General features: G+C 44.1%; 1 protein-coding gene across 1 annotated transcript; it reads left to right on the top strand.

Annotated features, from left to right (window-relative positions):
- The first annotated feature begins 5,650 nt into the window (after window positions 1-5,650).
- Window positions 5,651-5,999, top strand: LOC112581432 (small nuclear ribonucleoprotein E-like). Its single transcript, XM_045164043.1, has one exon. It carries the CDS (start codon window positions 5,722-5,724, stop codon window positions 5,959-5,961), a length of 240 nt encoding a protein of 79 aa, XP_045019978.1. The 5' UTR covers window positions 5,651-5,721; the 3' UTR covers window positions 5,962-5,999.
- Window positions 6,000-12,574: the final 6,575 nt, after the last annotated feature.

Below are 12,574 nucleotides of genomic sequence, written 5' to 3'. Positions count from 1 at the left end.
AAGGTCCCCATGTGCTTTGAGGAGCCCTGCCCTGGAGAAGGCAATGGCAACCCACTCCAGTACTCTTGCCTAGAAACTCCCATGGACGAGGAGCCTGGTAGGCTGCAGCCCACAGGGTCGCGAAGAGTCGGACATGACTAAGTGACTTCACTTTCACTTTTCCCTTTCATGCATTGGAGAAGGAAATGGCAACCCACTCCAGTGTTCTTGCCTGGAGAATCCCAGGGACGGTGGAGCCTGGTGGGCTGCCATCTATGGGGTCGCAAGGAGTCAGACACAACTGAAGCGACTTAGCAGCAGCCCTGGAAGACGTTTGTCAGGGATTTCTAAGGATGAGAAAAGGATGTGGGGGAAGTGCGCGGTGGGGTGGGGAAATCAGGAGGCTTTGCCTGGTGACCTCTGCTCCTCAGGGAAAGCGAACATCTAAGAGCCTTAAAATTCAAATCCCCAGCCCAGGGAAGTTTACTCTTTTTGATCCCAATGATTAGAATCACTGTTTTCAGAGCTGGAGAGGCTCCTTCAGAAAATATCGAGTTCACGTCCTTAAGGGGTCACTGTGACTGATCCAAGGTCACTCAGAGGAGATGAGAGTCCAGACGCTCCCTGGTGGCTCAGCAGTAAAGAAACTGCCCGCAATGTAGGAGACGCTGGTTCAATTCCTGTGTCGGGAAGATCACTGGAGAAGGAAATGGCAACCCATTCCAGTATTCTTACCTGGAGAATTCCACGGGCAGAGGAGCCTGGTGGGCTACAGTCATGAGATAGCAAAGAAGTTGGACATGACTTAGTGACTAAATACAATAGCAACAAGAAAATAAGATCAGGGTCTCCCAACCTAAAGCCCTTTGAGAGAATGCTAAGTCGCTAAGTCATGTCCAACTCTTCGAGACCCCGTGGACTGTAACTCACCAAGCTCCTCAGCCTGTGGGATTCTCCAGGAAAGAATACTGCAGTGTATTGCCCTGCCCTCCTCCAGGGGATCTTTCCAACCCAGGAATCGAACCCTTGTCTCTTACGTCCCCTGCATTGGCAGGCAGATTCTTTACCACTAGCGCCACCTGGGAAAGCCCTTTGCTACTGTTTAATTTAAATATGCATGAGAATTCTGACAAACAGTTCCAGTTCCAAGAGGCTCATGGATCTGAGGGTGTTTGTTTCTTTGTTTGTTTAAATTCAGAGAAGCCAGTCCTGGGCTTTCTTGGGAAAGGAGAGAAAACAGACTGAGTCCCGTGGACTTGCAGGGTGAACACACACTCTAATATTAACCACATGTTCTCTGCACATCTGATGGGGATCCCGTACTTCTCACCGCGAGTTTTCTACTAAAGGTTACCATATGCTGTAGGAATGTTTCACCACCACGAACTGGCCATATAAGCTGAGCGCTTTAAATTACTGCACAGTCAGAGTGAGTTAATCTATGCCTTGATTATCTGTGTGTCTGGCTATCTAAAGACATCCCTGGCATGGAGCTGTAACTCATGACTAACTTGCTAATTTGAAATATAGATGTAAGCCTTCCTTGTAAACACACACACACACACACACACACACACACACACAGATGTACATTACATTGGAGTTTGCAAATGGATTGAATGCATTGTCAAGTCTGTCCTCCATTAATTTGTATAGATGCATTGCTGCCTGGGAGCTGGAGAATTATCACGCAGTTGAAAGTAATGGTGGGGAAGCCTATAGAAGGGGAAAACGGGTGGAGAAGATGTTAGAGAGAATGAGAAATAAGTGAAAATTAACTAGCTATTGCAGCCTGAACTGTAAGTCATTTCAGAGTGGTCTGATTTCTATATAAATCTCAGCTTTGCCTCTTGAGTGAGTGAGTAAGCCTGGGAAAGCTGTTTAATCTCTTGTGTGCATGCTAAGTCATTTCAGTCACGTCCAACTCTTTGCGACCCTTTGGACTGTAGCCTGCCAGGCTCCTCTGTCCATGGGATTCTCCAGGTAAGAATACTGGAGTGGGTTGTCTCATTTTACTCATCAGTAAGAATGGGAATAATAAGACTTTTCCTCTAAAATTTCAATGAGAAGATACAGAAAATGCACATGGTAGGGTCTCTGTTAATGTCCACATTCTTTCTTTCCTTCTGTCCTTCTTGTCCTCCTATTGAAACCAAGATGTTGGCAAGATGAGGTTCTTTTCACCTGCCCAGTAAGAGGAGAGATTATGGACAGACACAGTAAGATTGCCTTCAGGGACATTGATTGCTTTGATTTGATTGATTTATTGAGCTATTCAGTACTTTTCATGGTTATCAGAGTATATAATTATGACAAGTGGTAAACAATGATAGTCTATTAATAAAAATCAGCAGAAGGAACAACAATAATAATAATAACATAATCATAACTGTATGCTGGAAATGTAAGCTGGTAACCTTTGTAGCTGAATGTTTCATATACTATGAATGGACATGTCAGACTCTGGCCATTTCTGTTGACATAAATTTAAAAGGTAGCACTTGCAGAGAACTTTAGAATCAGTAGGAGATTTCTTTTTCAAATCCCATCAGTATATTTTTAGAATGTCCTTGGCAAATGGGCCTATCCAGGTAAAGCATGTTAAAATATTGTTCTATTATTTCAGCTGTCAAGGACACTTAGATGAGAAATGAAGTCTCCCCCTGTATGATGGGATCCTGCTGGATGCTAGTCAGCTTTGTAGCTCTTTGGCTTCAATTGAAGCAGTTCATTTGGACCAACAAGGGCCATGGTCAAAGCCAGAGGAGAACCACTCGGCTATGAGCCCATCCTGGACTTGGGGATCCAGAAGGTCTCTCTCCAAGGAGTTTTCCATTGGCTTCTTCCAACTTGTCTCCTAAATCATCAGAAAATAAAAATTTACTGGGCCCTTAACTACATGCCAGAAATATATATCAACTCATTCAACTCTTGAAATAATCCTACAAATTAGGAACTATTGTACCATTATACAGGTCAAGAACTAAGACTCAGAAAGGCTAATTAACCTGCCCAAGTTCACCCAACAGAAAACGGTGAGCTGGGAATTGAACTCAAATATGGCAAGATTCTGCTGCTTCTGAAATCAGAGACATTTCCTCAGCTCCTTAGAGTTTTAGTTTATATATGGTTTACAAACTCATTCTCTTTTCTTGGTATCTTCATTTCTTTCAGGTGAGAAAATATCCAAGATGCTTTTCAAAAGAGTATCAACATCTTCACCTAAATCAGGAATGACTATTCTCTTTTAGCTAAGAAACTTTGGTGATCTCATTCCATTTTGTAAACATTCTTGTATTTTTTTAATACATACATTTCTTCCTCTTTCTCTCAAGTTTCTAAACTCACAAAGCTGCTCCTCGGCCACCATCTGCTACAAATTCATTTATTTGTTTGACTGTCCACTGAGGGTCTGCTCTGAGTCAGGGACTGTGTTCTTCCCTGGAAAGACAAATATTAATAAGTTCTCACTCTCAAGGTGCTCCCAGTCTAGTGGGATGACAGTCGTGCAAGCAGACAGTTTCAATGGAGTTTTATACAGTTCTGGCCACTATTATACACTTCTGTATACTCCAGTCAAAGTTGGAGAAACACATGGGATCCAGCAACGACATCAGTGTGGAAGCACTAGTGAGGTATCAAGGTAGGGGGTGAGCTTTCAGTCAGAGCAACAAGAAGAAGAAACGATAGGGCCTGGAGTATTTCAGGAATTTCCTGTGTGACCGTAGAATGTGGGGAGCAGAGGGGCACAGGTGGTGGGAGAAGAGTTAGAAGAAGTCCAAGGCCAGGTATAGCAGGCCTCGTGTCCCTTGCTCAAGAGTCTAGACTCTACTGTGGGCAAGGAGGTGCCACAGAAGTTTTGCAAGGGGACTAACATGATAAGATTCTTCTTTTAGGAAGATCCCCTGGTCTCAGGAAGAGCTATTGCCTAGAAGAGAGAGAGAGATGAGAGGGAAACCGACAAGGCTATGCAGTAATCTAGATGGAAGATGGACTTAAGACAATGAAGATGGAGCCACGTTTGAAAACATTGCTGAGTCAGCGTTGTTAGGATGGAGAGTAGCCTGGATGTGCAGGATGTGGGAGCTGAGTTCAGGCGAACTCTGAAATGTCTTACTTGGGGATCTGTTGGACGGTGACACTAAATGAAACACGGCATTTGTAGGAAAAGCAGGTTTGGACGATTGGGGAATGGGATAGAGAGTGTAAAATATAAAAGAAAAAAACGTAAATACTGATGCCTGGGTCCTACTCCCAGGGAGAATTCTGTTCAATTTGCCTGGGATATAGCCTAAGGGCTTTCCAAGCGATGCTAGTGGTAAAGAACCTGTCTGTCAACGCAGGAGACCTAAGATCCTTGGGTCAGGAAGATCCCCTGGAGGAAGGCAGGGCAATCCACTCCAGTATTCTAGCCTGGAGAATTCTATGGACAGAGGAGCCTGGCAGGCTACAGTCCATGGGGTCGCAGAGAGTCAGACACGACTGCAACGACTTAGCACACATGCATAGCCTAGACATTTATTTAATCTCACGAGGTGATTCTAGTTTGAAGCCAAGTTGAGAACCACTGTTAGGAGGAAATAAGAGAAGACAGAATTCTCAGAAATACCACAATTTAAAAGGCAAGAAAAATAGCTCAAGTGTCCCTTAATAGGGTACTAACCAAATAAACTATGTGATTCAAAACTCAGCCCCAGATTTCAGGGAAGATGGAAATCATACTCCACCTCTCTCTCCCCCTGAATGCAGCTATAACCTGAGCAGAATTCATGGAGCAGCAATGTGACTCTGTAAATAGTAGCAGATGGATTCAGAAGGAAGACCAGAGATCAAAGTACCTCTAAACCAAGGGTGAGTTTACCAGATTGTCAGCTTCAGTGTTGCCCAGTCTGGACAGAAGGTAGCCTGAAACTGGATATGGGCTCCTGGAGAAAGCCTCTGGTTCTGGCTCAAGGAACAGGAAAGAGAATTTTCAAAGAGAATGAGAGAATTTTCCTTTCTCTTTTCTGGTTTCCTTCTGGTTGGAGAACTGAGAAGGGAAGCCCAGGAACCAGAAGGTACTGAGGACACGGAAGAGAGGAAGGAGTCTGGGGAAGTGACCTGATAAAATGGCTTATGAATTCCTGGGCTCACTCAAACGGCACATGTCTGAGCTTGACCCCAAATATTTGAGATGGAAATACACAGGGAGATGGACCACCACTCACATCCCCCCCTGGCCACCAGGGGGCACACACGCAAGATGGCTAGGAAGAGCGTTGTGAAGACTGAAGGTGGAACTGACATTGAAACCACAACCTGCAGAAGGCTGGTTGGCACTTGTGACCTGAACCCAACTGGGTCAGTTACTTATTAAAGCAAAATAATCCACATTTTCCGTAGGATTTACGTAAGATCCAGAGATTCATAATATTCAAAATGTCCAGAGTATGACACAGAACTACTTGTCATATGAAAAACTAGGAAAATCTCAACTCGAATGCTGAGATGACACTAACGATAGAATTACCTGACAAAGACTTTAAAGCAGGTATTATCAAAATCCAAGCATAGAAATAATTACATTAAATGAAAATAGTCTGAACAGATCAATTGGCAGAATGGATTTAAAAAAAAAAAAAAGACTACCCATGGACTATAGCCCACCAGGCTCCTCTCTCTGTCCATGGGATTCTCTGGGCAAGAATACTGGAGTGGGCCAGCATGGCGTACCGGGGCTAGGGCCAGAAGGTGCAGAAGGTGATGGTGCAGCCCATCAATCTCATCTTCAGATACTTGCAGAATAGATCACGGATTCAGGTGTGGCTTTATGAGCAAGTGAATATGCAGATAGAGGGCTGTATCATTGGTTTTGATGAGTATATGAACCTTGTATTAGATGATGCAGAAGAGATTCATTCTAAAACAAAGTCAAGAAAACAACTGGGTCGGATCATGTTAAAAGGAGATAACATTACTCTGCTCCAAAGTGTCTCCAACTAGAAGTGACAGATGAAGTGAGAAATTGTTTGGCAGTACAGTTGGTTTTTTTAGGTGTCCTTTGTTAGAGATGTAGTTCTAAAACATTTATTCATATTGTTCTGCTCTTATGTTATTACCAGATGACAATACATGCTGTGGGACTGTTTTTATAAAATAAAAAAAAAGAATACTGGAGTGGGTAGTCATTCCCTTTTCCAGGGGATCTTCCTAACCCAGGGATTGAACCTGGGTCTCTCACATTGCAGGCAGATTCTTTACCATCTGAGCCACAAGGGAAGCCCCAAAATATAAGACATGACATCATAAAACTCCTAGAAGAGACCATAGACAAAACATTCTCTAACATAAATTGTAGCAATATTTTCTTAGATCAGTCTCCCAAAGCAAATGAAATAAAAGCAAAAATAAACATATGGGCCCTAATCAAACTTACAAGCTTTTGCACAGCAAAAGAAACCATAAACAAAATGAAAAGACAACCTAAGGCCTGGTAGGAAATATTTGCAAAGGATGCAAATGACAAGGGCTTAATTTCCAAAATATACAAATAGCTCACACAACCCAATATCACTCTTCGCGTGACGTGGCCCAAGTACTAGAGTTTCAGCTTTAGCATCATTCCTTCCAAAGAAATCCCAGGGCTGATCTCCTTCAGAATGGACTGGTTGGATCTCCTTGCAGTCCAAGGGACTCTCAAGAGTCTTCTCCAACACCACAGTTCAAAAGCATCAATTCTTCGGTGCTCAGCCTTCTTCACAGTCCAACTCTCACATCCATACATGACCACAGGAAAAACCATAGCCTTGACTAGACGGACCTTTGTTGGCAAAGTAATGTCTCTGCTTTTGAATATGCTATCTAGGTTGGTCATAACTTTCCTTCCAAGGAGTAAGCGTCTTTTAATTTCATGGCTGCAGAGATATGCAAATCAAAACTACAGTGAGGTACCACTTCACACTAGTCAGAATAGCCATCAACAAAAAGTCTACAAATAATAATGTTAGGAAGGGTATAGAGAAAAAACAACCCTCCCAAACTGTTGGTCAGAATGTAAATTGCTACAGCCACTAAAGAACAGTATGGAGGTTACTTTAAAAGCTAAACATAGAACTGCCCTATGATCCAACAATCCCACTCCTGGGCATAGATCCAGAAAAGATGAAAACTCTAATTCAAAAAGATACATGCACCCCAATATTCATTGTAGCACTATATACAATAACCAAGATGTAGAAGCAACCCAAGTATCCATCAACAGATGAATGGATAAAGAAGATGTGGTACATATATACAATGGAATATTACTCGGCCATTAAAAAGAATGAAATAATGCCATTTGCAACAACATGGATGGACCTAGAGGTTATCATACTAAGTGAAGCAAGTCATACAGAGAAAGACAAATATTATATACTATCACTTATATGTAGAATCTAAAAAATAATATACATGATCCTATTTAAAAATCAGAAACAGACATAATAAATTTATGGTTACAAAGGGAAAGGGAAAGAGAGGAATAAATTAGGAGTATGGGGTTAACAGATACACACTACTATATATAAAATAAACAACAAGGACTTACTGTATAGCACAAGGAACTATATTCAATGTCTTATAATAACCTATAATGGAAAAGAATCTGAAAATTATATATAGTTGAATCATTTTACTATACACCTGAAACTAACACCACATTGTAAATCAACTATAATTCAACTTGAAAAAAGAGAAAAAAGTCGATATAACAGGAGCAAAGGTCAAAGAGAGAGCCTGGAAGATGGTACAGCGCTGGCTTGAAGATGAAGGACGTGGGCCCTGGGTCAAGGAAGGCAGGCACCTTCTAGAAATGAAGTGGCAAGGAAATAGATCCTCCCCTAGAGCTTCGAGAAGGAATACTCTACTGACGCACTGAGTTGAAGATTTCTAATTTCTAGGATAATAAGATAATACATTTGTATCATTCTAGGCCACTGAGTTTGTGCTTCAATAGCCATAGGAAGGGCTTCCCTGGTGGCTCAGCAGTAAAGAATCTGCCTGCTAATGCAGGAGATGAGGGTTCCAGCCAGGCTCAGGAAGATACCCTGGAGAAAGAAATGGCAAACTGCTCCAGTATTCTTGTCTGGGAAATCCAATGGACAGAGGAGCCTGGCAGGCTACAGTCCATGGGGTCACAAAGAGGCCTACACGACTGAGCAACTAAACAAAATCAACAGCAAGCCATAGGAAACTAACACAGCCACAACTTTTCTGCTCTCTCCAGTGTGAAGTATTGCCCAACAACCTCCTCATCGATGCTTCCCGCTCAGGAAGCACAGCTGCCTCTCACATGTCTTCTAAATCCCTGCGTGGGGAAATGAACCACAGATGGCAGAGTTCCATTGTCCTGTGAGGTGTAAAAGATGTGCGTGGCAAAGTAACCCAAGATCTGTCTCCTCTGCACCTCCGGAGGAAATACTGAGTTCTAAGCCCTGTTGGATAAAGATACATGACAGAAAGGACTCGAAAGTCTTATAAAGGACATAAGCAATCATTGCCCTTCGCAGAGATTGAGCAAGATCTGCAGAAACCAAAGCCAACGAGCTTCCTCCTTATCCCCACTGGCAGTGTTATTACCTTTAGCTGGCAGCTGCAAGGCCGAGAAGTTTAAAAGCTGCCCCCGACTCTCGCCTCCTGACCCCTCTCCCACAGCTCAGCGGTGACTGGCAGGACCTGCCCATCCACAGGTCATCCATCAGCCGAGATGTCTGCATGTGGTTTTGCTCCACGTCCATCCTCTTCAAAGCCCCCAATATGCTTCACATCTAATACGTGTAATAGGTTCACTCCAGTGGAGCTGGCCCACAGAGGGTAACTCCATGTGATAAAAGACCCCATAGCAGGTTGGGTGGCAGGTCCAAAGAGCTGAAGGTCTATAAATTTTTTCCAGCTCTTTCTACTTCAGATGGATGAGGATACTGCCATCACTATCACCACCTTCAGAGAACAGACAGCTTTGGATCTCTGCCAGCTACGACATAAAAATCCACTTACAATTCATTGAAGAAACACTTGAAGAATGTGGATCTCTGACTAGGGAATAGGTCGGAATAAAGCAGTGTAATATTTCTTAGAACCCAAAAGAAAATAGTTACTATTTAAAGCGGGAACTACACAGGATCAGCTTCAAAGAAACATTCACCAGAAGGTGGGATTTCGTTATTGATAAGAGCAATAACAACAATATTTATTGGGCACCTGCTGCAGTGATCCTGTGGGAGTTCTGTCCCCTTCCAGGCATGGAGTCTGGGTAGGATTCACCCGCCCCCAGGTCAAGGTGTGAGCCCTGATTGGTTGGAGCCAACCGAGTTAGTTCATCCCCCACTTGCCACAGTGATTGGTTCAGGGATAAGCACTCGATGCAGATCTGAGCCAATCAGCACTTGGCATTTCACACCCACCAGTTCAGGGCATGACAGCATATGACCAAATGCAGCTTCCTAAGAAGGAAGTTCAAGATTTCGGCTCCACAGTTGAAGGGAACATTCTGTCTTTCTTTCTGACTGTGATGAGGAAGCATGCAGCCCTGCACAGCGAAGGTACCCCCCCACCCACCCCCCGCCCGGGCCTTGTGAGAAAGAGGGAGAAAGTCTGGCATGAGATCAACATCTTGGAGGGCCCTGGTGACCTGACTGGACAAATGGGTTAAAACAACCCTGAAGCCTGCCTGCTGGGTTTTCGATGATATGAAGCAATCAACTCCCTTGTTATTTAGGCCAGTGTGTGTTGAGATTTTTTTTCTGTTTACAGCTGAATGCATCTTAACCAATGTACCCACTACAGCCCAAGGGCTGTGTGAGGGATTTCTGAACGATCTGTCTCAGTTAATCTTCACCATGGCCCAGTGAAAGAGGTGTCATTCTTCTCTCTTTACAGATGTCAGGTGTTCTATGAAACTGCTGACGAGTGGTGGAGCCAGGATGCTCAGGTCTGTCCATCCCTCAAGCCTCTGCTGTCTGCCACAATCTCTTGGCTTCTCCTGTGATACCTGTGGGCACAGCATTGGGGAGGAGTCTCTACAGTGCTGCAATAATTCTACAGATCAGCCCCAGGAGAGATGGTTCCTATCATCATAAAAGCTGCCATATTTTGTATCTGGCATTATGTCTTAGAAGCTGAATGTTTCCTACAAGTATTGGTTGATGTTCAGTGATTCAGTCGTGTCCGACACTTTGTGAGCCCATGGACTGCAGCACACCAGTTCCCTGTCCTTCACTATCTCCCTGAGTTTGCTCAAACTTATGTCCATTGAGTCAGTGATGCCATCTAACCATTTCATCCTCTGCCACTCCCTTGGTGGATCACTGTAAGAACAGCAATTAATAAATCCCTCATGACAGAGGCACTGCAGAAAGATCTCAGCTCTTATGGGCATTTTAGGCAGCAGAACTTAATTCCAAGATCTCAAAAGTAACCTTCTGTCTACCAGAAATGGACCTAACCTTAAAATAAACAGAACGGCCAAGAGGAGTTACCTTGCATCCGAGGTCAGGGGTGGCGGCCGGGGGGGGCTACCCCACGCCCCTAAGCCCGAGGCCAGGGGCAGCGGCCGGGAGGAGCAACCCCACGTCCAAGGAGCTGTGGCTGCGCGGGCGCAGGAGGGCCTAGAGGAACTATCCCACGTTGAAGGTCAGGAAGGGCAGCGGTGAGGAGATACCCCTCGTCCAAGGTAAGGAGCAATGGCTGCGCTTTGCTGGAGCAGCCGTGAAGAGATACCCCACGCCCAAGGTAAGAGAAACCCAAGTAAGATGGTAGGTGTTGCAAGAGGGCATCAGAGGGCAAACACACTGAAACCATACTCACAGAAAACTAGTCAATCTAATCATACTAGGACCACAGCCTTGTCTAACTCACTCAATGAAACTAAGCCATGCCCATGGGGCAACCCAAGATGGGCGGGTCATGGTGGAGAGATCTGACAGAGTGTGGTCCACTGGAGAAGGGAATGGCAAACCACTTCAGTATTCTTGCCTTGAGAACCCCATGAACAGTATGAAAAGGCAAAATGATAGGATACTGAAAGAGAAACTCCCCAGGTCAGTAGGTGCCCAATATGCTACTGGAGATCAGTGGAGAAATAACTCCAGAAAGAATGAAGGAATGGAGCCAAAGCAAAAAGAATACCCAGCTGTGGATGTGACTGGTGATAGAAGCAAGGTCCGACGCTATAAAGAGCAATATTGCATAGGAACCTGGAATGTGAGGTCCATGAATCAAGGCAAATTGGAAGTGGTCAAACAAGAGATAGCAAGAGTGAATGTCGACATTCTAGGAATCAGCAAACTGAAATGGACTGGAATGGGTGAATTTAACTCAAATGTTGGAGAAGACTCTTGAGAGTCCCTTGGACTGCAAGGAGATCCAACCAGTCCATTCTGAAGGAGATCAGCCCTGGGATTTCTTTGGAAGGAATGATACTAAAGCTGAAACTCCAGTACTTTGGCCACCTTATGCAAAGAGTTGACTCATTGGAAAAGACTCTGATGCTGGGAGGGATTGGGGGCAGGAGGGAAGGGGACGACAGAGGATGAGATGGCTGGATGGCATCACTGACTTGATGGACATGAGTCTGAGTGAACTCTGGGAGTTGGTGATGGACAGGGGGGCCTGGTGTGCTGCGATTCATGGGGTCGCAAAGAGTTGGACACGACTGAGCGACTGATCTGATCTAAGAAGTCACTTAAAATTGACTTTGTTTTCCTATTTGAAAGTGGAGAGTTAATGACATGAATCTAATTCACAATGGTTCATTTCCTTTCCCTTCAAAGATTTTTTTCTTGTAAAAAATCAACCTTAATAATCACCACTTAAGTTAGATCACTATATAATTTACTGTTGATATTTATAATTCTTATATTAAGGAAATTCCAGCACAAAAGCTTATCAACTGTCTACTTTCTCTCAACCTTTTCATTCAACTTTTCAAATATTATCAGGTTCGTATCTTGTCTTGGCTACAATGGTAATGGTGGAGGATATAAATCAAGGCTAAAACAAAATTCCAGGGACTTCCCTGGTGGTCCAGAGGTTGAGAATCCACCTTGCAATGAAGGGGACACCAGTTGGATCCCTGGTCTTGGAAGATCCCACACACCAAGTCTGCACAGCACAACTACCGAGCCCACGTACAGCAACTACTGAAGCCCACGTGCCCTAGAGCCCGTGCTCCACAACAAGAGAAGCCACCACAATGAGAAGGCCGCACGGCGCAACTAGAGAGAAGCCCCCAGGCTCCACAACTAAAGAAAGCCCGCACAGTAATGAAGACCTAGTGCGGACAATAATAAATAAATAAAAGTAAATAACAATTTAAAAAAAACTGAATTCCAGGGACTTCCTTGTGGTCCACTGGTCAAGCATCCACCTTCCAATGCAGGGAACTCTGTTCAATTCCTGGTCAGGGAACAAAGATCCCACATGCCTCGGAGCAACTAAACCCCCACACCACAACTGCTGAGCCTGCAACTAGAGAAGCCCATGCACTGCCATGAAGACCCAGCACAGCCAATAAATTAAAAAATTGAGTTGATTGTTTTAAAAAGAAAACTGAACTCCACCTTCAGAGACTCCAGTC

The sequence above is a fragment of the Bubalus bubalis genome, chromosome 22, assembly GCF_019923935.1.
Source record: "Bubalus bubalis isolate 160015118507 breed Murrah chromosome 22, NDDB_SH_1, whole genome shotgun sequence".
Lineage (NCBI taxonomy): Eukaryota > Metazoa > Chordata > Mammalia > Artiodactyla > Bovidae > Bubalus > Bubalus bubalis.
Note: the sequence above shows the minus strand (reverse complement) of the source record. Positions and strands in the feature narration are given on the sequence as shown.